Genomic DNA, 27885 nt, shown 5'->3' on the forward strand with positions numbered 1-27885 from the left:
TTAGCGGTCTACTGCATTATACTGCTGTCCGAAAACGCTAAAGATCGATTTCTGATGAAAAACAGCGCGTTGATTGATCGACTGTTTTTTATTTGTTATTTAGAAGCGTTTTGTCTATAAAATTGCCAAGTTTTTTTCAAACTTGTTGATCAAATTGTATACACTTTTTTAAATCTCAACCAATCTATTTTTTTCAATTCAACATTGTGTTTTTCGTTTGTAAAGGCTGTTACAAAACAGAAATCTTATTGGATTCTTTGTGTTTTTACTTTGGTTTTACTCTTGTATCTGCCTGTTATGTTGGATCTAACCCTGCTTTTGCTTTCAGCGGTCTTATAAAGGCACGACTTTGAACTTCTTTCCGACAAAAACTTTATTTTGCAACGAAATCTCGGGTTTACGTTTGAATACAAAAATATCGCACACTCTGAAATAATGAAGTCTGAAGTACAAATGGTTTAAATATAGAAAGAACAAAAAAACAAGAACAAGGACATGAAAAACCGACAGTTCATATGAAAAGGGTACATTTCCGAAAACGGTTGTGTATATAACGGTATGATACTGACACGAATTTCGTTGAGAGTTGAATAGCGGCTGTTGTTTTAGGCATGAACTTCATTGTATATATATATATGGCAAATTTAAATCTAAACAATTCACGCATTGGAAAACCATTACTACCGAAAAATACGGTTTAAACTTAAACGAAAAGTTTCTACTAGGGCTAAAAGACATCTTCGTGGAAACAAAGACGTTTGTTTGACAAGGAACTGGCGGCCATAGCAAGTACAGTCGGCAGTTCCGAGCCGGGTCGACATTTTTAGCGCAAGGGCAGGTCACTATTGCGACTGCCTATATAGTTAGTACATCGTCGTCAGTGGCAAAGGAGGGGCACAGTTCTACATCTAAGACACACGCGCAAAAAACACACACACACACAGAAAAAAGGTCACCTTGTTAGCAAGACCTGAAGGCCGATTTGGCCCAAGCCTTTAACCGGTGTTGTCACAGAAACACGACTTTCACTCAATAAAATAGTAGATACGCAAGAAAAAGGGGCAATACGGCAAATGCTGAAAACAACATTAGTTGCGGGGGAAATATCCGATCAATGACGTACGACCGCCAAAAAATATTTACGAAAATTTTAATTTCAATGGTTTCATGTGGTTTTTCAGTTTCGCCTTTCGAACTGCCGAGCGTTTCGGTTCGCAGAGCAACGAATTAGCGACCGCGGTCAAAACCTTTTGCCCGAGAGAGAGCGAGTTGTTTATGGCCGACAGGCGCCGAAAGCTGTTCAGGCGAGGAGTTATTGGAAACGCTCGCCCGGCTTGGCTCGGCGGCGAGACGGCGCAGGTCAACGCGGTAGACGCCGTAAACAGGCGAAACGGCAGGGCTGCTAAGGTCTTCGCACGCAGGTCGAATACCTGATAAATAGCGCATCACTCTTAGCCGCGGGTGCGGGTGCCAGCAAGCTGTTTTACAGCTCGGGGAGCCATAATAACACGTCTGACTCGCCAAGGCCGCGCCGCTTAGATGCCTGGTGTGATTTGCGCCTGACAGGCCGCCAAGGGAAGCTATAACAGATCGGCGCATACCGGGTTTGTTTTATTGTCGACCCGTTGTGGTTCGGTCGCATTCTTGGCGGTTAAATGGCGGCTTTTAAACTCTCGCGCTCGGCTTGGTGGCAGTTAATCAACAGGACGACGTCTAATTGCGGCTTTGGCGAACGCTAAGTCTCGACGCGACACAAGATCGGATTCGAGTGGTTTAAAACAAAATTTCCGAGCGACTTTTAAGGTCTTTGGGCGGGATTGGTCATTTCGACGAAAAAGGTGAAAACTGTGGCGGGATTTTCGCCGCGAAACAGGTTTGTGTTGTGTCGATAGCAACAGGTGAAAGCGGACTGGTTTCCAGCGCGTGTAGCATGTTCGCTCACACACAGCATACACACACGGGAACATAAGTGTTTTGGGCGCGATTTGCCCAGAAATCGGCCTTTTTGTTGTTTCCTCGCTAATTCGAGTCTTAAAGATTTCAACCCATCAGGTTGTCGTTGAGGCGCCGGGGGGCGCTGTATCCATTGCACATTGAGATCACTTACAGTGGACTAAGTCGGGGCCCTTTGCAGGGCGGCGCGCGGCTCATGTGGTTCCACTTTGGATCAACCCAGGTGACATATCCTCAAGTCACTTATTCTACTCCTCATTCGAGCGGCAGTTGGCAGCAAATCGCTTGCAGCGATGCGGTGGTTGGGAACAGCCGTCCTACGACTGCCAGGTGTCCTTTCCCATCTGCCTGTAGTTGTGGAAGATGTCGTTGTGCGATTCGGCGCACTTCTGGTTGCACTGGCACGACTTGACCATCATCATTCGCTTCTTAAAGCGATAGCCGTTGTCGCAGGTGAAGGCGACTGCCTTGGTGACAGTGCGCTTGGGCACACAGCAGCGTCCGTCCTTGCACGAGCCACAATACTTGGGCGAGTAGACGCGGCTGTGGCAGCCGGAGAAGGCGAACCTGACTCGGCGTTTGGGCTTCATGGTGCGAACACAGCGCTTGCCCTTCTGCGAAAAGAACAAGAGAAATCGTTTAGTAAGCTGTTAGGCGTGTTTAGGCGGTTAGCTTGAAAAGTCATGAAGTCACCGCAAGGTGTTTTTACGTTTTTTTAGATTACTAATATAAGCTTTGATGTCACACTTTTAACGAAGCTAATAAAGCTTAAAATCAAACTATCCCTCTCTCAGCTTACCTTGATGTGAGAAGTAGGGTCGACGTTGCAGGGGCGCAACTGGCAGAGTCGCTTCTCCTTGCGCAGTTTGCAGCCCTTGTTGTCGTTGGTCACTCTCTCGGACACCCCCCAGCCACATGTGGTCGTGCAGGATGACCACTCGGTGGTCTGGACTGGACAGCCCTCGCGGAACTCGACTTGGATGGGTCGGTCGACTTTGGCTGCAAACGAGAAGAGAAATAGGGTTTAATTGATGTGTATAGAAACTTGTAGTTGAACAAAATGCAGAAAAAATGATTAAATTGATGTGTCGAAACTTGTGCTTGAAAAATGCATTCAACGCCGGATTTGGTTTGCGCAAGATTTCAACAGACTTGCGTAAACGCACGTGTTCTGAAGGAGAGTTTCGAAAACGTTCTAGCGCTTACACTCTCTAGCCTCCTAGTTAAGCCGCTGGCCAAATCCGTGCCGAAAAGTCGCCCGAACGGTCGAAGCGAAGCGGCGCGCGTTTTTTTCCACCTGCGTCTGGCTGGCTTATCGCGCAGCGCCCGCAGGCCCATATAAGGCAATAAGCGGGCCGCATACCGCACAAGGCAAGCGCAAGTATTTTTAGTCGCCGCCGCGCACGCGACCTGCCGACTTGGTCGAGAGTTATTTAGCGCTTTGCCTTTCGAGAAAGTCCACTTCGCAAGGCGGTCACGGCGCTCTTGCCCCAAGATACTGTTGTTGTTTTTATTTTTATAACAGGCCCGACATTTTTTCGCCACACTGCGACACGCTATCGTCTAATCCTCAAAATCCGTTATGTCATTTAAATTTACCTATCTATACAAGTTTTGCAAAACTTGTTTTCTTTTTGAGTGACATTTGGGTTCCAGTTGTGTTTCGTCGCGCTCGTTTTACTTCCGCGCTCCAAAGCACTCACCCAATGGGTGTGGCGGGGGTTCGGTGAGCCCTGGGGGTGACCCCGCCGTTTCCGGGGGGTCACGCGAAAGGATCCCGCACTGTAAAGTTTGGAGAAGCGCGACCGACCCTTGGAAATCGTTTTTGCACGCGGAGGAATCCATTGAAAACGCTAATAAACCGCCTCCAAAAATTGCGCATTTAAAACCCAAGAGAATTCAAAACTCAAACGAATTTAAAACTCAAGCTCTACGGTTTCTGACAGGATCTCGGAAACCCCCAAATACGTAAAAGCCCCCGAAAGAAACTAGGAACGCTCGGAATGCAGAGGGGCGACGATAGCGTGTGCGACACTTGCCTGCTGTCTCTACCGACCATCGACAGCAGCAGCAAGCGAGCACACACGAGTTATGATAACCCCGGGCACCCGCAGCAGCAACCCTTGTTTGACGAAGGGCACTGACGGAGCGTCGCTTCGCACGACAGCCCGACTTATTATCGGGGTGCTGCTGCTGGTGTTGTTTGGGGCCTTTACAAATCGACGAGCGGCGACGACGGAGCGGCGATGAACCGAGGATAAGATTGTGGCCGCGGGCGAGGGTCGGCGAGGTTTGTTTACGCGTCCGCGCGACCCCTTTGTTTGCTTTGCCCTCCGTGCAGAAGCGAGCGGACTGCTGTTTAACCGCGCGGTTTGCGAATTTTTAATAATATGTTTTTTGTTGTTTTTTTTTTGCGAAAGACGCCGCTGCGGAACAAGGCGTTTATACCAAGCACATTGAAGTCAATTTTTTTTTTTAGTTTTTTTTTATTTGAAGGATTCTTTTGTTTTTAAGACAAACAAATTATATGCTCACCGGGTAGAATGTTGGACTCGTGTCGGATCGGTCTTCCGGTGGGGAACTTTCCCTGGGTGGCGCCGCCGTTCTTGCTGCGGCCCCCGGGGCATACCCACTCGGGGCAGCATTGTCCCGGCTTGGTCACCAGTCGTGGGTGCTTGCAGTGCTGCAAAGGAAACGACAACACGCGTTAAAAGTGCGCTCTATCGGTCAGTCGGTTTTAATGCTGCGTTTGAATGGACGCCGAAAAGGTAAGTTGGCGATTCATCGCGTCTGACCAGCGGAAAATGGTGTCATGTCGGCCATTTGGACCGTTCTGGCCGGTTATTTACAGTTGGCTCCTACGGGAAACGCTTGTCAGTTTGAGCACAAGCAGTTCATAATAGCATTTTCGTCTATTTTAGGCGCCCAAGCGTCCTTACAACGCCCTTCAATGCAATGTTGTATAGGACGTCGAAACGTCGATTGATTATATTAAAACTGCTGGATGAGCAACACTCGGTTATACATTACGCATGGGCAGCAATAGCTTATTTCAGTGTTGTGTTACTTGAAATCGAAATTGTGTGCTTACCTTGGGTGGCAGTGCTGAGATGGAGATTGGGCATTTGGGCTGGCAGCCGATGTTTCCGTCGATACAGAGACAGGTGGCCTTACAGCCGAGGTCAAAGGTCTCGCCGTTGGCGTAGGTCTTGCTGTTTGAGAAGCAGGCGCGTCCCGGTTTCGCTGTAACGAAGATCGTGGAATTCGTGAATTTCGTGTTCGGGCCGCGCGCGGACAAAAGCAGCGGGTGTCAAAAAGCTGTGTTTCCGCTCTCCGGCCACAATAGGGCCGTCGCGCGAACCGTTTTAAAGGCCCCAAGGATTGTCGACGGGCTTCTAGACTTTCACCCCGTCGTCTACGTCACAATAAGCGCCATTGTTTCAAGCCCCCGAGTCGCGAGATGGCATGCGCGCGCGCTCGGCACCGCTCTGTTGACTTAGATGCAACCCGAGAGCCAGAATCACTTGTGAGTCTTTTCACCGCGCTACGCTCGTAACGCGAGATTTTAATTATTGGCGCGGAAAGAATTGGAACAAGGGCACGCGCCCAATGCGCAACAACTCAATACAAGGTATGAGCATATCTAGGCGTTCACCCCATACGCTGGCTACGTTCGCTCAAGGCCTAAAAGTTGTGCATTTCGGGTGATTTTTTGCGGTAAAGGAGTTTGTTTTTTCGGTGTAAACTTCACCTTATGGTAAAAACAATGTATTACTGTAATTTATTTATTTGCTCAGTTAAAAGAAGAGTTAACTCTTATTTTGGTAGTGCGTTACTGTGCTATCAGTTCCGACTAAAAATAAAACTATACTAGTTAGGTTATTTGAGCATTTCTAGAAGGGGTTGCGACAATTGTTCGGTGATTTTGAAGGGAGTGTAGCAAGAAAAAAGGGTTAACAACCATTGCTCTAAATTATTCGCTATATCAATATGAGAATTTTCGCTCACCAACGCATATTCCGCTCTTGACGTCCACGTCGCTGTAGCTGCAGTAGAGCTCCTTGTGGTAGTCGCACATGCGCGACTCGTCGCAGCTCTGTCCCAGTTGACGGGCGCAAGTCTTGCAGCAGCCGCACTCGTCCGTTACCATGGAAACGCCGGACGGACAGGCGGTCACCTTGGGGCAGTTGGCGCACTTGCGTCGGCACTCGGGCGACGGTGTCGTGATGGCCTTGATTTTGCCGGCTTCCGAAAGCTGCAAGTTAAACAAAAACGGGTTTAATTTTTTTGGTAAACGCTTAAAGTGATTTCGGACCATTTTGAAGAATATCAAAGCTCATATAGAAGTATAAGTATCATTTTGAACGTTTCGAATTTCGGACTCTTTTGAAGTTGCCCCGAAGTAAAAAAAAACTGGACGAATGCTTGGAAACCGAAGCACTCGAGCTCTTGGTAATGGATTTCGTCCATTTGAGGCGAAAACGCGTCGGCGTTTGCCTTTGATACGCGCCCGCGCAGTTTTATCGCTTAGCGCGCACGGCGTGGGTCCGCCGAGATAAATCCCTTTGCGTGGGGCATTCCAACTCAGCGAGCTTAGCGCTCCGAGTTGGTCTCGCACTCCCCACTTACAACTTTATCTAAATTCACATGCCAGAGCGCGTGATGCATTAGCTATACTGGCAGGTATCTAAAGAGAAATACAAAAAATACCTTTTCGGGTTGAAGAACTGTGCTGAGTAACAACTTGGCCACAATTCGTTAAGATTTCGAAAGCTATAACTTTAATTCCTTTTTGAACCACAGTTTGCGGGCCATTGACAAGTTACGGTGTCGTTCGGTTGCCTGAGTCGCGATCGCTCGGGTTAGCGACTTGCGCGCCAAAGAAGCCGCTGCCCGGCATTTTTCGAGCGCGACTCGCGCAGTTTCCTGTCTAGAAGCCGTCGGTGTCTCGTTCCTCTGCGCGTTTAGGCGAGCGAGCACACGCGACGGCCGCTGTTGCGGGCAGAGAAGATTAGAGAGGCGTAATCTACCGCCTCGAGCCGCCGTCGCCGCCGCTGCGTTTTTGAACCGCGCGATTTCCAGCCATTCACGCGCTAACCTTGACGCGCTCATCCCCCTATATCCAACCTTGCCCAGCGCCCCAAGCCTGAGCAGCGAACTTTAAACCTCTCCTTTCGGGGTGCCTGGCGATGAATAGCAGGGGGCGGGGGCCCGGTATTTGATTTCTCTCTTTCGCTTTTACAATGGACGCGCGCGAGTGTACCCACTTAGCCGCCTGTTTCGCCGATGTTTTGTCGGAGTTGGGTCTAAATTCCAGGGGCCCGCGCGTCTGTCCTGGGGCGTGTTTGACCGCACAACAGGCCAACCCGCCCCGCGCCATTCAGACCCACTTATTAAGTCGATTGTCTCGTGTGTTTTTGTGCCCTTTGTACGCGCTGTCGTGCGGCCACCGAGAATAGCAGCGTCAGGCGCTTTTTATTTCCAAGTAACACGCGCGGCGTCGAAAACAAAATTCCGGTTCTGCTTCCCAGATTGCGCCATCTTGTTAATTGCGACACGCGCGCGCACGAATATAGAGCGGAGGCGAGCAACGCTAGCTCCAGCGGGCGACCAACACGCATGGCCCGCGGGCAGGAATGTCGCCTAATTCGATAATTTCATGTGATTTGTGCTTTGCGCTGCGGACGATTTACATAGCGGACCAGGTGCGCTTATCTCGTAGGCTCGGCGCGCGGCCTTGGGCAACTAATGGCTACGTGTGGCGACAAAGCGCCCGGGCTTAGCCTTAGCGCGTTGCCAGGGCTCTGTGGCGCAACACTGTTGTTGATCGCGTTGTGTGCACTGCGAGCTGCTTGGGCAAACAAGCCATCGCGAATCCATAAATTCCGCGGCGGTCTTGCGCCAACAGCGCCGGGGTTTACGGATCGGTCTGGATCCCGGGCCGAGTTCCATAAATAGCAGGCGACGGGCGCGGCGCTGTTTGCCCAGTCAAGAATGATTCCGCTCTACAAACGAGCGCGCTCTGTTGATGTCTGGCCGACTCGACACCTGGCAGTGACTTGCTCCATAGTTTTTTTAACTTGTGTAACTGTTTTTCCTTATAACTATCTCTTAGTTGCTAGCTGCCGTGAACATCTGACTCTAAGCGTGTTGGTGCAACTTCACACATAAAACATTTACGCAGCGTATAAGGATAACCGTGAAAATAATCAGCCAATAATTCCGATAACCACTGAGTGCTACAGCATGTTAAAAAAACTTGCAAAGTCTCAAACTCACTTACCGTTGCGGCAAAGGCAATTGCGCAGACAAGGGTGGTCGTGAAGTAGATGAAGGAAGTCGACATCTTGTTGGTTACAGAAGTACTCTTGGAACAAAAACTCAGAAAAAACAACTGAAGGAGTCTAAGAACGATGATAAGGCTGACCTGGTGGGTCAGGCTGGTCAAAAAGGTAATCCGCAGATTTCTGGCTTTGCCGATTTAGGCAGGCGTTTAACAACTAGCTCGCGCTTTCTCTCGTGGCGGCGTTCAGCAAAAGTGAATGCCCGATTCGGCGATCTGCGAGTATTTATCCTAGCGCTCGCGAAAGGTGGCGCACGAGAAAAAAAGCGCTCGGCCCGGCCATAAACAGATCTCGCGCGCTCTCTCGCCACGAAGAAGTGTAGTGTCGCCAGCTCGTGACGTCACGGCGGAATTTTTGCGGCCGCCTGCCCCCGCGCTCGCTCGGAATGTTGAAGTCCGACTGGTGCTGGTGCTGCTGATACTGATGCTGGCAGCGATTAGCTCGCCCGGTTAAGGGCCGAACTGATGCGAACTTTGCGGAATCAACAGAAGAGAGTCGCTCTTATAGTTGTGAACCGCATAATATGAGAACGTTAATGTTGATTTGAATGTTTCGGTGGGAATTTTGCGACGCTAAAAAAACGCGGGCTTCGGTCGAAAATTAAAAGTTCGTGTAAAATACTATTTAAAATGTAATGAGAATATCAAAGCACATACAGAAGTAACAGGTGTTGAAAATGAATAAAGAGTTATTCGAAACGTTCAAAATGCTGCCTACTTCTGTATGGGCTTTGATATTCTTATAACGTCTTACAACAACCTCCAACCATTATGCTCCAAAAACTGTTTAAAATGTTTTAGGGAAAACAAGTCTTGCCTTTTCTTTAAGACGTTTAATCGAAATTCGTTTAAGGCTAGACATGCTTCTATAAAAAGTAAATCTCAACGCAAAAGACTCTGGCTCAGGTTGAAAATTAAAAGTTCGTGTAAAATGCTATTTAAAATTGTTTAAGGAAAACAAGTCTTGCCTTTTCTTTATAGACGTTTAATCGAAACTCGTTTAAGGCTAGGTGTGCTTCTATAATAAGTAAACCCATACATACGCGTAAAATTACCCGTGTTTTAGCAACGACTTAGCGTAGTGCATGCCCGTCACAGGGCGTCCAAAAACATGCAGATAGGTCGCCGCAAGAGGTTTAAAACTTCGCACGGAATCAAGAAACGACCTTTCCCTGAACTGATTCACCTCGAAACGCGAGCGGTCGACATTCTCGGCGTGCCAGCCGGCCTAACCTATCCCAGTCTGATGACTTGGCCTTGTTTATAGATGCAGATTAATCTGATACGGTTTAAGCGCATAGCTGGCGGACTGTGCCAGTGCCCGTACCAGGCCGCTCGTCAACTTACCCTCTGATCATCCGTATTTCACTCGCTAATACCCAGCAATCATTCGCGTTCGTTCAAAAGTGAAGGGCGCGGGCCAGGTGTATGGGTTCTCTGCTGGCAAGAATGCAAATGTAGCGATTTTCCGCCCTTCAGCACGCGGCAGTTTTGCTCGGCAAATTGCTTGAGCACGCAACCTGGAATCTTGCGGCACGCCGAAAGGCGCCAATAACACCATAAAAGGCGGTTTTAGGGTCCTGTCGAAAATTGTTATGTTTCAGTCGTTGCCTGCTGAAAGCAGTTAACCGCGCATTGGAGTAACAACGAGATCTCAGTTTCGAAACATCTCCGACTCTATGCGGACACCTAGCGGATACATTGACCATTGTACTGTACTATACAGTGTATAGTAAAAGGTATACATACAATCAACTATCAGCTTGCGTAAAGGTTTATATTGACAGCGAATATGTCCCGCGAACTTGCAGAATATTCTACATGTGATTCGATATGAGTGAACATTTTAAAATTTCATGTTTTTTATACATCAAAAAATGTCACGAGATTCATGCAATGAAGGCGTGTAACATTGTGTTTTGCGAATGAACTTTAATAATTTCACTAAAACGTCTCTTAGCGTGTTTTCGCGGCGATCCAATACTAGGCGAATAAGAGCAAATTTGTCAACCTATCTTTCTTCACTTTTTTTGTAGGCTTAAAGTGAACACAAGACAATAGAATCAACAAATACAAATTTAATTAATATAAGCCAAGTCTTTGTATTGCGTCCGCAAATTTCACATTTTTTTTGGAAATCTTGCTGAGCAATATTATCAATCAACATAACAACAAAATCAAACCACAACTTAGGTAATTTGTGTTTCTGCAGGATACTTTATCGTAATACATTTCTAAGAGACCTCACCGAGTCACCGATTAAGCATAAAACAAAAAGTGATAACCTAAAAAAAAATTCCACAAAAGGCAACGATTAGATTTGACACTGCAGTTTGCGCGTGTGAAGTGCAGTCATAAGAACACGTAACGCAAGTTCTTTGACGGCATACCACTCACAGCTTACTTTTTTGAAATTCTTTGAACGTTTAAGGTAATAGTGCAGGAAGTCTTTTATTCATGCGCATAGTAACCCCAGCTAACATCCACTAAAATATTTTAGCTCGGATTGGCCAGCAAATTTGGCTGTAAAAGTACATTACTTTGACTACACTATATGTTGTTTTTTTTAATGACCATGACTATTCTAAGCTTTGGATTCGTAGAACTAATATTAAATTTAACCAAAATATCAACAAAATATGGAAGTCTTTCAGATGGGATGTTGTCCTCTGTTGTTTAGATGAATCTTGTTAGACAGTTAATTCAGCAAGTGCTTGAAAATCAAATGTTACTTGCGTTAATGATTGCAAAGTTACCCTTTCTTAGAATTTACTGACAAGCCCAAGTAGCAAAAAACGAGCGGTTAATAAAACACCAGACTTGTGATTCGAAGCAGACACAGGTCGAGCGTAAATTACCCTCTCGCACAAAATACGCGCAGCACGTTTGCGCCAAGAATGTTGATTGCCCGGCCGCCAATTGCAGCCCATGGGGTATAATCCCGCTCGACGCTTGTCCTGGCCGTGACGGACAACAGGGCCGTTGACGCCTGGTCGCCCAAAAACCCACCCAATAATCGTGCCAGGGCTCTGGAGCCAAATTGGCGCTTCTGTGATAAGTCAGACATCCTTAATTCCACCTCCACGCCCAAACATATCGACATGGTGTTTAGTTGTATGTTCCAGTTTGCCTTGGCGTCGACATCTTTCGCATTGTTTAAGCCTAGTCTCCGGCACACCAGCACGAAATAATAGGAAACTGTTGTTAGAGTGAGTACAGATCACCAGTCAGCGTGGTCACTGTAATGCGGTCAGTTGGCAATCTTTCAACATTTTCTCTTTGCTCCATTTTTCTAGCCCAATCCCAATTGTCCCCTGTGTAAGACGATCTTTATCCAAATAAAGATCGGTAAATCACATAATATCTCAATGATTCGTGTTAGTTTTACCGCAAAAAACACCATTTCGATAAAATGTAAATTAAATTAAGTAACAGTTGTTTTGTGTTTTGGACCGCTTTGTGGACCACGGTAAAACTGTTATTATGAATAATTTCACATTTGACAGAGGCTTGTTTAAGGGAAATCACGCTACTGGCTTCACCTGTACAGTGAGTAGTTTCAATGGCGCCATTGTGAGTTGTCATGGTTTGTGTTTTACAACGCACCCTTGAGTGGTTTTAATAAGACTCTGCTTTGTTGCGGACCGCACGGGCTCTATACTACACCCTAAAGCCGTAAAATGAACTATACCTGTGATGAATCGCGATAACATACTTCTGGCTGTACGTTAGACACCCTTTCAAACCGCTGCGATTAGGGCGCCACTGCGTCCTTGATGAGGTAATTTAAATCATAACAACCATTGTTTGTAAGACAAACAATCGGCCCATATATGACGTGAGAGACTTAATTGAACGCTTGTCCATTTGTTCACCCTTGTTGGAAAGTGGAAGAATGATCCGATTGACGGTAACGAGTTTTTAAATACCGGTGTTTCCAATTTATTTAAAACTTTGAAGTGATCGAAAGACAACAAACCGCGTTGTGTGCATCACATATGGTGCTTCGGGAAATATGCGTTATGCTATAATATAAACACAAAACATTTTTCTCCTTTTGGATTAAAGTCGTTGAAGCAAATAAACGTCGAAAAAACGTAACATTAGTACTTAGGCGCATGTTTATGGCGTAAATCCGGACATTTATGCTAAATTTTGAAACAACCGGTCTAGAAATCCGAACATTTTGCCAAATTGTTTGTGATCGCCATATATGGTTTTTGTGTAAGACATCAAAATTGGGGGTTTCGTAGGGTTTTAAAAACTGGAAAGGAGGTCACGACAACAAAAAGGTTGGGAACCATAGTAATATATGAACTGATAAACAAAAGTTGAAGTTTGATGGTAAAGATTTAAACTTTAAGTTAAGGCAGTTGAGTGGTTCCGTGAATGATATTTGAATAGTGGTTGATTTTTGCTTTACAATAAGATCCCAACTTTAAGACGTTACTTTTGTGCCTTTGTATTTCTCTACAAACTTGTTGACATTCATCAACAAAAAACCTGCACCCATTTGACATCTGCTGCCCTCATGGTCGCTCGAACATTCCTAAAATTTCATTTTAACTGGCACAAAAGGCGGCATTCTATAGACAACAAACGCAAGCGCATATTTGCCTATACACGGACGTCGGACGTACAAGGCCAATGAGCGGGCATTCAGCGGCGGAGAGTGCACGCGGCACTTATTTCCCCGGTGTGTCATCGCGAGAGCTTAAAATATAACTTTCAACGCCACAATAAAGTGCATTTTCCGAACCCGGGCCCGGTTACTGAAAGTTTTGACCAAATATGGACTCGTTAACCTAAGCCTGGCGATCTAGTGCTAATACCGCGGACTTTGCGAAGTCAGGGTACCTTGAAGTAATTGTTTTCGCATCATGTTTGGAATGGTTTTCGGCCTTTGTTTGTGTTCCCACGCCGCAATCGTTACGGAATATTGGATCCTTCGCTATTGTCGCTTTTGACCTATCCCGAGGATGAAATTGACATTTCGCTCATACTCAGTGTTTGCAGGCCAATTTTAGATTCTGTTGTGTTGCACCGAACCTTTCCAATACCTTAATTGCCGGCTGGTTCATCCAAAAAATGCGCTATCATTCGAAATATGTTTTCTGTATATCTACTCGCAAAGGTTAATATTCCACATAATTATCACCTATAGCGAATCAAACTGTTACGTATAAATATAAGATGGTCCATATGTCTATATGTATTTTCTAATATTTTTTTTATTTTTTATAAGAAATATGTATTAGCTGGTAAGAATTTTCAGTATAAAGATATATCTTTTACAACCTTTTTTTTGTAATATTTGTTAATTAAAATGGTTGTCTTGTGTTTGTTTTTTAAGGTATTTAAAGACATGATGTTTCACTTTTTTTGGCATATTTTCCTCCGTTTGGTAATTAATCGTTCTCCTTGAAAGGATAAATGAAAAAGCTGCGAATCAAAAATTGTGCGAAACATTTGAATAAACCACCATGTTTTATGCCGTGAACAAGGGACTATACTTAAAAATGTTTGACAGTCGACCTGGCAATCAAACAGTGACAACACAAGACGTGCGATTTTGACTCGGCAATGCTGCATCGGTATGTTCCCCGATCTTTTGATAACCGTATTCGGAAACGATCGCCTGTAGTTTCAAGTCCGCCTGGAAGTAACTCAGATTTCAACGATGGCGCTGGGAGCAAGAATTGCAGCTCGCCCGGCCGTATTCGGAGCTCGTCGTCGAAATATGCGAACTGCAGCGGCACTCGGGCGCCGAAATTTGATGAGACCTTCTGCTTTGCTTTGGCCTTTTGCCGGCCGTCGCTGCGAACTTGGCAATTGCGAGAATCGCTGTTTCCTTTTCGGTTATGGTTTTTCACCCGGCTTCCACGTACCCGTATTTTTCCATCTATAGATTCTATACGGTTGTCTTCTTAATTGCCTGAAAACAGTTAACGCCGTTCGGCTTCTTTTGAATTAGTTTAGACGGCAAAACAACCCAAGAGCCACCAAAAAGAGTCTTTTTTCACGTTTGACTACAGTGTTTTTCTTAGGGGACTTTTATGTATTGCTCTCGTGAAAATGCATAGCACTTTGTATTCCGCAGAGTTGCAGCTCTGTTACTCAGTGGGACAACGCGCTGTACCAGTTATCCGATCACCTGTATACCATAGTCTAATGATCTAATGGAGTGCTCAAAACAAATCCCTATCTTCTTGGCCTATCTTGTTTTCATTGAGTAAAACGAGAACAAACGTGCAAAGCAAGTTAAGTTGAGTTATAAAGAACTGATGACATTTTTGGACACGTTTATACAGCAAAATTAGCAGCGAAAAAATACACAATAAACAGACAAACTTATTTGGCCGATTCATACCATACATATTTGGTGTATCCCTTAAATTTTCGCTTAAAAGAATACTAATAATAAAAATGATTACACACTCAGTCTGCCGCCGAAAAGTCATGATTTAACGTCGGCATCATGCCGAAAAGTCATACATAATATAATTCTGTTAAAAAAGTGAGTAAGAAAACGCAAATTTAAAAGAGGAGGACAATTTGGTTATTTTATGTGTCCTTGGAGGACCACCAATTTTTATTTAGAAAGAAGGTCGCATTCCGTAAACAACGACATGTGTTAGCGCTATGTAACACCCATAACAGGCTCCTGTTGAACTTGTTTCGATATGGGTATAGAGTTGTGACGTTCTTATGTTATATGAAAAAATTACAATTTAAAGTTCTGAGAACGTATAAAGCGGAGGCTATTCTCAATAAATATTACTAAATGATCGAGGCCTAGATAAACCAGCGTTACTGGGCCTTGCGTAGGATAGCATGAAAACGAACGCCAGCTGATTTTATCACTTTAGTGCTGACTAATGCCTATAGTGGTGACAGGCTATTCCAAGAACCGCGAAATTTAAGGTGCTCAATGTGCTTTGCGCAAGGGTTTGGTCATATTAACCTTAAAAGGCACGAAGATTGGTGTGATTCTTTCCTAGGACGATTACCATTCTTTGATAGTTAGTGTTTTCGGGCTCAAGTCTTGGGGCTTAAAATTTTAGGCGTTGAGTTAAATCAACAGGTGACATATAACTCTGATTGACGGATGACATAACCCCAGTCTTTATTGTTTTTTCCGGTGAACATTTGGAAAAATAAGGATCGCAGCCGCTAATTGATCATTTACTCTATTTTGATTCGTTTTCGATCGCGCGCGCGCGCGTAAAACTAAAGCTCACAAAACAAATTATCCCATTTCGCGGTTTGTTTTTCCACGGGCCTGTCTTCGTTCGGCAGAACAACAAAAGGATTTCACGGCAAATTTTCTGGTAGTTTCTGTGGAATTCTCTTGTTCGTATTGGCCGGTTTGTTTTCATCGACATGTATGGTCTAGAATTCCAGGAACCGACGGACGGCGCGACTGCCGTGCCCATGGAACTACGGTTGTTTGTGTGCCCGCCCAGTCTTGGATATTGTCTGGCTCGGCTGCCGAGTGTAAATAAACGGCATTGTTTGTGTCTGAGCCGCGTATAGTCAGAAGCGCATTTCAAATAAAAGCCGAATAATCTTTCGAAAAACAATCGTTCTCTGTCAAATATGATGATGATAAAATAGCTCATGGTTTCTTGGCAGGTGAAAAAAATATTATCTGCTGAAAGAAGTTCTCAAGAACTTATACTTTTCTTTCTTCGTCGTTGAAAACCGTTCTATAAGGTATAGATGTCGAAATAAAATTGTATTTTCGTTTATTTTGAAAAACTCCTTGGATGTCTTGGGCATAATAATAATAATAATAATATTTGCACGATCTTTCGCCGATTTATATTTGGCAACCGTGTATAATTAAAAAACACTCGCTAAATTAATTTTAATTAAGAAAAAGTGTATTTTTTTTTCGATTGTCTAAAAACTGATGATGAAATCATTCCGCAATCCGCAATTCGAAAACCACATAGTAATGGCGACTGCGTTTTTTTTTCTTTTTTATACAATTGTGTAATGTGGGCTAGCTGACAATAATATTGTATTTTTCAATATTTTTTTTACTATGTTAAATTGCGATTTTCGTCGTCCATTTTTAATCGCATGTTTTCTCGAAAGAGTCAAGTCAAGCTCGCGAATTTGTTTTTCAATTTGATTCCACGCTAAACAATCGGCCTTTGAGCGAAAGGTTACACCTCAAAGATGCTTGTCGGTCACGATAACGAGACACACGACAAGGTCGCGAGGAAGACAACACGTGTTTGTGTACACAACACACCTCACATATCGAAACAACTAGTAAGTGGTGATCCTGTGGCCGGTGTTGGGTGCAGCCGATTTAAACACTGAACAACTCTCATTTCATAATAAGAATATTAAAGCCCATACAGAAGTAGGTATCCTTTTGAACGTTTCGAATAACTCTTTGAGTGCCTTCTCTCTAAGTTGAAAATGAGTAAAGAGTTATTCGAAACGTTCAAAATGATATTTACTTCTGTATGGGCTTTGATATTCTTATTACGTCTTACTACTACCTCCAACTATTATGCTCCAAAACTCTTATTTCGGGATGAAAGATTTGTTTCGTTCGTGTCACTACGTTGCTTAGCATTTACCTAAGAAGAATATACTTAGGATATCACAAGGATGGAAGAAAAATGAGTAAATTCCTGTTGGTATAGTTTCATGTAGGCGTTGCCCTCAATGCCCATGTTTCTGTGGCAATAATAATATTAAAAAAAAACGGTTTGCCAATTAATAGAAGAATCAGGTGGCACTGTATAAAGACAAATTGAGTTATCGACAAGCTGTCGCACAACCGTGTTTCATCAGGTCAAAGTATATCAGATTTAGACAAATACGGCCATTTACACTGATTAATAGAGTGTTTGTCCAACTTTTTGCTGTTTGTGTAGCTTAAGTTATTGCATCCAAACAAGATATTTCCCGCCGGGCATTGTAGTACGAAAGCGCGTTGCGAAGTAGCCCTGATTTAAACCGTGGTGGGCGCGGTTGTACCAGCTGTTTCTGTTTTCCAGTCAGACACAGTGCGTCCGGGTGTTTTTCAGCCTTCGTCAAGCAGTCAATCCGCTTTAACGTCTACCCGGCGTCCGCTATAGTAGCCTAAACCCGCTTTAGGTCTACTAGTGCCATATAAGGAATAGCGCTCGGCAAGATTATTGTGAAAAAGCGGCATTGTGACGTTCGAAAGGGCACCAGCGCGCGCTGGAATGTCAGGCACGTGCCGCGAGCATTCGGGTTCGACTCTTTTGAACGCTTCAAATCCCCGGGATTAGGGCTTGTGGGAAAGATCGACGAAACAAACCGCCCTTTACCAAAATAGGTCAGCCGCGGTCCTTATTCACGCCCATGCCTGCGCTGACGAATACTCGCGCTGCGCATTTTTGACCGCGGTGTCACTTTCCCCCACATGTTTTTCTTGCGGACGCTCGCATTTCTCGACTTACTTACCCACTTCTTCTGCTGGTGCTGCTGCTGTTGTTGTTGTTTTTTACGTGAACGGAATCGTAGCGAAACGCACCCGCCCCTTTTACACCCACGTCGAATGCATTTCGCTAAACTGGCGGGTTTACGGGTAGAGCCTTGAAAACAGATTTCTCAGTTTAGATTAAAATAACTGCTTTGTTTTATACTGCGTATTATACATGCGCTGTAGTTTTAGATTTAGTGCAGGGGTGTCCAACTCAAACATGCCGGCGTGCCACTTTTTATCCTATAACTTCTTCCCGTGCCAAAGTTTAGTAATAAAGCGTTTTTTTACAAATAATAAAAACGTGTAGTTAGCGCAGTGCGCATTACTGCATCTAAATTTCCGTCGGTGACTTTTGCTTTTTGTTTCTTCGCACCAAACTTTATAGTTATGTGAATGCCAGCCTCCACTACAATATAATGTTAGAGTCAGTGTTAAAAGTAATTGTAAGTTGTCGTGATTGCAGCGATTGTTTTAATTGTGAATAAACAAATGCCAATTTACTGTATAAAAAATTAGGTATCTTTTTACAATTGGCTGAATAGCAAATATGTAATTTAGGGGTACTTGCGTGCCATTTTTTATATGGTCGCGTGCCACATTTGGCACGCGTGCCGCTTGTTGGACACCCCTGATTTAGTGCAACATGACCGCTTGAACAAATCGGGCGAGAGGTTTACTTTAAACACTTCAGTTTTATTTTATTTTAACTGGATGAAATGGGCGCCCATACTAAATTTGAGATGGGGCCCAATATTGTTGGTGGCGGAATCTTTATGGGTTTATATCTTTGTTCACCTTTTAATGTTCACTAATACCAAAGTAATTACCAACATGTATACGACAGGCGAATTAAGCATATCGAAAAACTGCATCCATGATTTGGTAAGAACTTTTGTAGACGCAATAAGGAGTGCTGAGTTATCACTTTAGTGGTCCTGAAATAAATTTCAAGTTTATTATTCATTCGTGTGATATGACATTTTCGATTTTTGATTCAAAACCACCATTTGAGATCGCAAACAAACTTCTTGGTCTACGTATAAATTTGGGGAAAATGTTTCTTTTAACTTTACAAAAAAATATTACTAAGATTATAGCAAACAAGTAGAGATTCAATCGATCATCAGCGAATTCCGCAACAAAACAACCGGCCAATACAACCGTAAGTTGTGGAGTTATTGCAGAGTTTCTCAAAAACTGCGTCGTTGAAAAAGAGTGCGTCGTTTTAGTTTTTCAAAAGCGTCGCACAATCAGGAGGGGTACCATCGCCACTCGCCACCGAGATATAAGGCACATTCGTGTATTTCGCTTGTCGGGCAGCCCTGCACGACTGGCCCCGATTATTACTCTAGTCCCCACACACATCGCGCGGTTTTCCAATCCGTTCACTAAACGCACGGACGATTTCACGAAAGCGCACGTTTCGTTCGGCACGTTTCTCTCGTTTAACCTCGGATCGGTTGACCTGCTGTGCGCGTAATACACCTCTGCCTGAGGATTAGGCGACCTTTCTCAATTCCACCGCAGTAGCACGACGCTTTACGGTCGAACACCAATGCCTGACCTGGCCTCACGCCGAGGCAACGACCCCTTTAAAGTCCATCGCCATAAACGCTCCTTCTGTTTGGACCCGACTTATCCTCGCATTACATATACGAACGGTCGTGTCGTTTAGCTCGCATTCAAAGTGGGTGGTAACCTGTGGGATGTTGGCATGGTCCTCAAACTGTGGACCATGGCCCAGTACTAGGCCACCAACACACTTCAATGGGCCACAAAGCCATTTGAACAGATTCTACTGTTTTGTTATAATGTAGATATTACGCGCTTTGTTTCGAAAACAATAACTATTTAGCAAGAAAGGTCATTGCCTGGTCCTAATAAAGGGTTTTAGTTGATGTGTTTGAGATAGCAGTACTTGTAAATATGAAGTCCAAGCTGCGCAACCGTCTTGAAGTTGAGCAAGATATTCGCTGTGCTCTGTCATCAACAGAGCCAAGGATTCCGAAACTTGCAGCCAAATTTCAGGAGCATGTATCACATTAAAAATAAATTGATAGAAACCTTTTCGCATGTTTTTAAGTTAAATTTTTATAGAAAAGTTGCACCGTTGTCTATACAAAGACATGCAAGAAATCTTTAAAATAGCCCTGTGTAAATATATCATGAAAACCATATGAATCTGGACAGTTTTACCTTTGGAAGTTAGAAAGTGAAATTCGTAGCTCTAGCATTGGTAATATAAACAACATATAATCTGTGCTAACTGCATGAAAATTATTAAATGCTTGTCAAACAAATTTTATTTATTTGCTATACCCATGGCACCAATATCGAAAATATTGATAGACGGTTACCGTTCTTATCCACGCAGTCAAGATTGCAACACAAGTCTCAGTGAAGTGGAATTTACGTTTCGAAAATCCACTAAACCATGCTGCGATAAGCTTTGAGAGAAATTCCCCCATTTCATACCGCCTACGGGCGCCGAAATTTTGTCGGTGACTAAAATTGAAACGGACAGCATTTGAGTTGGTGTTGATTTTGACGCCAACCGTTTCTCAATATTGCCAGATGTTCGTTTTATTTGGTCTTTTGGCAAAATTCTTCGAATCGCTTCCCAGCCGGTGTTATTAGATTATCACTGGCCTGTGTCACAACATCACGGCTCATTGCCACCCCAGCCAAAGTCAGCCCCACTGGGCTTGGCCTTCACCCCCATTGGGACCGGCCTTGACCCATGGGTGTATCGTCGACCCCACGCGTGCCCCAAAGTCACAACAGCAAAACCACCAACGATGTTTTCGCATTAGTAGTGCGAAAAGTTAGAAAAACTAACACAGCGATCGAAGGCGTGGTTTCCTTCCTTGACAGAATACAGTTTTAGGGCTACAGAAAGTGCAAACCGACTTTATGAGGCTAACTCTAGGAACGCGCGATAATATCATAGGGAAGCCGGTACACACATTTTTATCGCTGCAGAAAATGCAAACCGACTAGACCAGTGGTTCTTAACCTTTTCCTTGCTGCACCCTTTTCAAATCACCAACCAATTCTTGCACTCCTTCTAGATTTGCTTAAATAGCAAAACCGTTGTAATCTGTTTTATACAAGTAACCGATAAAACAGTAACACTAAACCGCGTATTAAATTTACATTTAAACGAGCAAAGAAAAAATACAGTACTACATTCTGTGTTTCTTATTCAGCATTCCCGCAACTCCTTGAAACAGTTGGCGTACTCCTTGGGGGTGCGAGCACCCCCGGTTAAGAAACCCTGGACTAGACATTAGTAATATATTCTAACTTGGTTTGCGGTAAACGTTTTTGTTTTTGGTTTTAATTAAGTCATTATTTCTTTGTAGCTAACACTAGGATGCCTGATAATATTAGATTGAGAGCTGGTACACAATGCTAAGTGATAGCATCGATACTTGCCTTACTAGAGTGGTATCGATGCCGATCCGATATCAAATTATTGTAGATTTTAGCCATGATCCAAAGCAGAGATTCTACTATGAGAGGTAAATATTTTGAAGGTAAGAAGATAAAAGGGTAACAACTTTACTGTGTACATAACCAAGCTTTTTAACGCAAAATCAAATGTTTGCCTAATAACCCGAAACAAAAATACATTAGAATACGATAGCAACTTAATGAGAGGAATTTAAACTATAATTTGCAATCCAACGCAGCAGTTCTACAATGAAAAGTAAGTATTGAAAGAAAACTCAGTTATAGGACGTGTATTAATTTCATCTGTTTTGCTTTTTGTGCATAGTAATAACATCGATTGGTATGGGTTCAGATTGGGATGCTTTTCATCCAAAACATTCCGCCATGATTTTTAATCCAAGCAGCGATTGTACGTTGAAGACGAATCTATCAAATAGTAGGTTAACAACTGGAGGAAACTCAACTCATAAGTGCTAAAGCCATTTTTTTTAAAAAAATTCAATTTGGAACTTTTAAATTTCTCGTAATATTCTTGTTTGGGCATAGCAGTGACGTCATGTGGTATCGGGGATCGGATCGCGATACGATTTGAAAATATGCTCTATGTTGAAAATGAATAAAGAGTTATTCGAAACGTTCAAAATGATACCTGCTTCTGTATGGGCTTTGATATTCTTATTACGACTTATAGGCCTATTGTTAAATGTGTACGTTAAGCAACACTCTTTTAATTCAAATTAACCACTAAACTATCAGACGGTAACGTTCATCGTGGTGCCTGAAATGTCTGAAAATATACATCAGCAAATAATTTTTTTCCGCCATATACAGCTACTGTTTACACTTGATTTGTTGAACTGTCGCGACGGCAAGCCTAAATAAGTAAATAATCAACAATCAAAATCACGTTCGAAATAATACAACACTGTATTGTCATGACACAATCAATGCTATGACCGTAAGGTGTGTGCTTTGTCTTTGCTTGGTCAATAATAACAATCCTAACGAATTCCAAAGGTAGTAAACAGCACAAAAGCACTTATTCCCCTATTGAAAGTCATTGTCAAGGTGACAGGGGGTCCTATCGATTTTACAGCAGCCTTGAGCACCGAACGCCCAATTATTGATTTGAATTTAATGTCTTCGTATACAGTGCATCTATTGATGGTTGCTAGAAAACTGTTTGATGGTTGCTAGAATGTGTTAATGGTTGCTAGAAGCAGAATTGCCTGTTGGCATGCGTGAAGCAAATTGTGTTTGACAGGCCCACACATCACGAGGCCCAAAGTGTAAGGCTTTGGAAATCAGAGTATTTCCATCTGTTGTTGTTCTTAAAAGCGGCGGCTAGTCAATTGCTATCGGGGTGGCCGGACTGGGAAAGCAGAGACTCCAAATTTGTCAAAACACTGTCTTTGCCTTTAAGCTTTTATCTATATTCAATGCCAATTGTAGAAGTATAATCGAGTGCGTTCAACCAGTGTTTCTTAATCAGGTGAATGGTTTACCCAGGGTGAATATTTTTTTTGCAGGGGTGAAACAATCAAAAGGGGTGAATAAGGGTGAACCGTCAGAAAAGGATGATAGCTTGCGAGCAGGGCGGATATTCCGGGTGTTCAACCTGTTCAGTAAACAGGTGAGAATTTCCAAAAACAAAATCAATTCTATGTTTTTTCACAAGGGTGAATGAAATCTGGAGATAGATGCCAGGGATGAACAAACCTAAAAAAAATTAAAAGCACTGTCTACAACCATACCAGTGGTTTTAAATCTTCTTTAACTTTCGGCAGAGTAAGACAAGATCGCTGCACACTTTCATCATTGCTATGTCAATTCAGTACAATTATAACTTGAAAATCTTTCTTACTACACATCAAGGCAATATACTTTGTTATTATCCTCTCAGATAGTGTGTATTAAGTTCTTGCATGCCTTGGCTTTATGTCAGGTTGTATTTCAATACACTATAATTATACAAGAAGGTTTGCGGCACAATCAAGAATATTTCGAGGCACATTGTTGTTTTTGAGAGGACCAAAGCTTTAAACAAATCATACGAGCTTGACAGTACAATAATCACTTGACGAGTAATTTCATCCAGCAGCCAAGATCAAGTTCACTTTGGCTTTAGAGAGTGGAGTGCTCTCTCCAAACTACTTTTCCTATTAATTGTCCAACCATCGGCAATCTGTAAATTAAAATACCGCCGAATCTAAAATCCCCACTCTATTGTCGCTTTGAATAGTTTGAAGAAGTTAAAAACAGAAATAAAAATTGAAAAATCACTAGTTGCTTAAGATCAGGGATGGTGAACCACTGTCCCGCGACAGATTTTTAATGACCCACTTGTCTCTCTAGAAATATCGAAATGTTATAAAATATTTTCAGAAAAGGATAAATTAAAAAAAAAAACAATTCACTGTTTAAATCAGGGCTGCCTAATCTGTGGGTCGTGCAAATGTATTTTAGGGGTGACGAGTAGGGCTATATTAACTGCACTTCAAATGTGTGCAGAAAAGCAGACAACTGAAAGCATTTAGTTTATCGCTGTAAAACGTAAAGGGTGGCAAAAGTGAGGAAAATTAAGAGCTCACAGACTACAAAATTTGAAAACCCTGCTTAAACCATGCTGAAAATCTTTCTGTTGAACTCCTGTAATAAACAATGCTACAACATTTTGTTAGGTTTTTAATGTTCGTGGGAATCCGAATTTGGAAATCGTCCAAAAACCTTGAATTACCAACCCAGACAATACCACTTAAACTGACGCATCAGCAAAGTTTCGCATAAAATTAGCATACCATAATTAAGTATATGACCCACTTATGCATTTCGTAAGGATTAAGGCCGTGTTTGTTACCCGCGCGATGAAAAGGTTCGCCATCCCTGATTTAGATCAAGGGTCACCAAACTATACGATCAGCCGTTTAATTCTTCCGGCCGGCATGATATTTCATAAAACAAGGTTATTAATAGTTTTTTGGCATAAACGTTTGTCGGATAAAAAACTAAGATATATTGTAATGAAACGACATTTTTATAAAGCGTAATGTGTATTTTGGTGAATATTTGTTTATGTTTGCTAAGTTTAGCAAAAATTAGGTCAAATAAGGGGAATACAAAGTTTATATCTGGCTCACGATCTGATCAGCGAACGCCATGTAGTTCCTACAATCAACCAGCTCTTTATAAAAAAAGTTTAGCAACTTCTGCTTTAGATTGATTGGGCCTATATACTAACTTAAGTTAGTGATATACTACAAAAAGCTCATTCAAAATGTACCAAAAGAGTTGTTGGTTTTTTAAACAACTATAAGAATATTGCGCCAACATTGTGCTATAGACTTTATTTGGATTGCGTGAAGACTGGTGAATCACCTTCCAAAATATTTGCCAGTAAACGAAAAAGGTAATTTTTCATCAAAATCGCTTTGCTAAAATCGAAACTAAAAAAGCCTTAACTTTCTCGGTTCGTTGAAACGTTGCATAAGGCACCGTACAAAATGTGAAGGTCATGTGACTACAATGATCATGTGACCTATGTGTGGTAGTTTTCCACAGAGTTTGAGTTGAAATGCGAGAAAGTCGTGCTTGGTTTTTGGGAGAAATTACCATCCACAAAACACGAAAGTTTCTGCTGTCTGCTCGTTCAATTTAATCCGAACGCCTTCGCCACTTTTAAGCGGGGTTAACAGAAGAAAGCTTGTTGATCTTTAAACAATAAAACACGCTTTAAATCTAATTAGGTGCTCGTGTTTTTCACACTCCAGACAGATTTCTTCGAAGTTTGAGCTTTATCACACCCTTACATGTCGAACATAGTGTAGAAGATTACACGCTCTGAAGTGCGCAAGGCTATAAATGGATAATTTGAATGTTTATGTTTTTCGAGCGTTTCCAAGCTGAAGCTATCGTACAAGTTGACGTCATACGTAAACAAGTTAAAAGTTTGTGGAGGTTTGTAAAATTAGGTCGCAGAGGAATAGAGTTGGTATAATAATATTTGAATGCGAGTAAGTGATACATCCCAAACAAACAATAGGTTCGCAATACATTACCTCATAAATCATTGGAGATCAACCCGTGGTATCAATACGGTATAAATACCAGTCAGACGCTCATTTGCTTGCCTTGCCTTTCTCGTACTTTTTAAAAAGAGTTACACTTGACAGCTGCAATCAGATTACACCTGTGAATGAGCAATGTGGTTCCGTGTCCGACTGTCCGTGTTGAATGTGTGTGCGCTCCATGCGCGACAAATTTAGATTAACGGGAATTCCCCGTTGCGTCACTATGGCGAAATAAGGTTGCGAAGCTTGACTATTACCTGTCGACGTCATGCAGGGATAGGCATCCTTATCCCCGCCGGTCGTCACCTATTTTCGGTACTTCCACAAATTGTGCTACACTACGGGACGTTCAGCAAAACAGTGGCCTACAATTTGTTTTTATTATAGTGAGGGAGTCCGTAGAAATCTCTCCTCACCAGTTTGTTTTAACTGCTGATTACTACATCCTAATTAAACAGTTACTGCAAAAGTTCACCGAATCTGCATCATATTACCTCTTTTCCGTATTTTTTCGCAAAGCAAATGTCGACTTAGAAGTGACGTGTGCTGTGAATTGATTTTAAATTTTATTTACAATAAACAAACACTGGTAATTTGAATTAGGGCAACAAGTGTATTTCCGCACGTTTAAGAATGCAAACAAACAAACACCCTGATATCATTTGGTACGTTTAGTGTTAGTTTTGTTATTTGACTGAGTTGGGTACCATAAAAAGCACGAAAAGCTTTATTCTTAATAAAGTTATATTTTACTACCCTTAAGATATGTTACTTTGTATTTGTGAAATATCTTCGAATTTGCAAAAAAGCATCATCTGCATTAATAACGTTCTCCGCCCAAAAAACAAATAGATTGCTAGGGGTAAATGCCAAACCCAAATATTTTTCCGCCAATAAATATAATTTATCGGTATGACTACAAACAAATATGTCTTTACACATTTTCCATCGTCTAAAGTTTGTACGACGTATTATTGTACGTTTACTCAACTAACAAACAAAAACCATTTACTTGTATGTTTACACTGAACGTGGCATAAGGTATTGCCGAAACGTTTATAAACAGCGAAATAACGATTTTATCGAATATATCGAATATAACGGCTTTGGTATTTTTATTAAAATTACTAAAAAAACGTGTATTGTGTTCCAAACACCAGCAGTTTATGGCAAAGCTAAAACACGCGGACCACCATAGCCGCCTCATATCCTATTTATGGAAACCTTAGATAACCAGGACCATGGGCTTGGAATGCAGGAAATAACCATCAAAACCTACCTGGGGAATTGTGGCTCGCTAATAACCTTGACTTTCTGCGCGGCGACTTTTCCATTGCGTCATTCAAACTTGCGTCGTTTCTAGAACGTGACTAACGACCGAGGTCATTGTGACGTCGTAATTGCTGAGTGCCACTATTGAAAGGAAGGTGTTTTGGTTTAGCAAAGTCCCATCCCTTATCGTCGTCTATACGTCACCAGTTGCTTTTATCAGATTGATTTTAAGTTGAAGAATTGTTGTCGTCGATGAGATGTGGTTTTTGTTGCCAACTCAGAGCAAAATGTCTTTTCTATCTTACTCACTATCTATTTCGCGAGCGCTTTGTCGTCACAAATTGTCAGATCGAATCTATGAAGTGATTCGATAGCTCTTTAAGGTTCCCTTCCGTGAAATTTCTATGATAATAAGATCTGCTTTTTCTCACAAGGGGTACAACCATGCAGGGCCGCTTTTTGCAAAGGACAACAAAACGCCCAAACCTTTGTATCAGATATTTTCCTCCATTAAGATAAGATATGGAAGAGAAATTTTATCAAATGAAGATCAACATCAACAAATGACAATAGTGAACATTGTTCACAGCACATTAAAATGAAATGTGTTCAGAATAAATGTTTGAGAGCGTCATTAGTTTCCCAGGCATAAATGTGGGTGAAAATGATGAAAAGCATACGACATTTTAACTAAAACATGAAAATAATGCTGGACTTAACTGCATGTCACGTATTAACGATTAAAATAATCTCAGGTGAAACATAAATGATGTAAGGTATTCGAAGAAAACCTTACTGGATTACTGCCTCCTGTGAAACTTTGTATTGAGTATTGCTTACCCGTTATTTGCTGACTCACGCTGACAAGCATGATTCAGCTTTTCTCATAAGAAAATGTGCATGATTTGTATATTCTTTAGTGAGTGACTATCTTTACAAATCGTGCATCATGATTTTATTTAAATGGATTTATATTTACTTTTTTAATACTTCACGATGTTCGGGTTAAAAGGTTAAATTAACACGCACGACTTTCAAAAAAGGAACCTAAAAGTAGTTGGCAGAATATCTAATACCAACGGATAAGCACTTAACCTAATGTGCGAAAAATTACCACATCAAGTCAACATATGCCTATGATAGGTTGTTATTATGATAGTTTGTTATAGTCATTATAACCCCAAAGCATACAAAATACTTCTCCGCTTATTCTGAGCCAATAACGCCTATAGGTGCCATCTTGTTTGTACTACGTCAATGATTTGACAACCTGCGGAGAGTTGATTGATGATTAGGCTGCTTTGAAATGACAGCCT

General features: G+C 42.4%; 1 protein-coding gene across 1 annotated transcript; it reads right to left on the bottom strand.

Annotated features, from left to right (window-relative positions):
* Positions 1 to 361: 361 nt before the first annotated feature.
* Positions 362 to 8478, bottom strand: LOC146136782 (CCN family member 2-like). Its single transcript, XM_083395334.1, has 6 exons — positions 8237 to 8478; positions 5962 to 6208; positions 5045 to 5196; positions 4489 to 4636; positions 2753 to 2952; positions 362 to 2567 (listed from the first exon to the last, which is right to left on the bottom strand). The coding sequence occupies exons 1-6, from the start codon at positions 8297 to 8299 to the stop codon at positions 2271 to 2273; spliced, it is 1107 nt and encodes a 368-aa protein (XP_083251460.1). The 5' UTR covers positions 8300 to 8478; the 3' UTR covers positions 362 to 2270.
* Positions 8479 to 27885: the final 19407 nt, after the last annotated feature.

The sequence above is a fragment of the Ascidiella aspersa genome, chromosome 8 (genome assembly GCF_963924565.1).
Source record: "Ascidiella aspersa chromosome 8, kaAscAspe10.2, whole genome shotgun sequence".
Taxonomy (NCBI): domain Eukaryota; kingdom Metazoa; phylum Chordata; class Ascidiacea; order Phlebobranchia; family Ascidiidae; genus Ascidiella; species Ascidiella aspersa.

Bases quoted from the DNA above. Each gene is read 5' to 3' on its own strand.
- LOC146136782 (XM_083395334.1), bottom strand. From the start codon at position 8,299: ATGTCGACTTCCTTCATCTACTTCACGACCACCCTTGTCTGCGCAATT. The intron at 6,209-8,236 runs GTAAGTGAGTTT...TTTAACTTGCAG, and splicing joins CAATTGCCTTTGCCGCAACG to CTTTCGGAAGCCGGCAAAAT. The intron at 5,197-5,961 runs GTGAGCGAAAAT...TCTTCGTTACAG, and splicing joins CAAGAGCGGAATATGCGTTG to CGAAACCGGGACGCGCCTGC.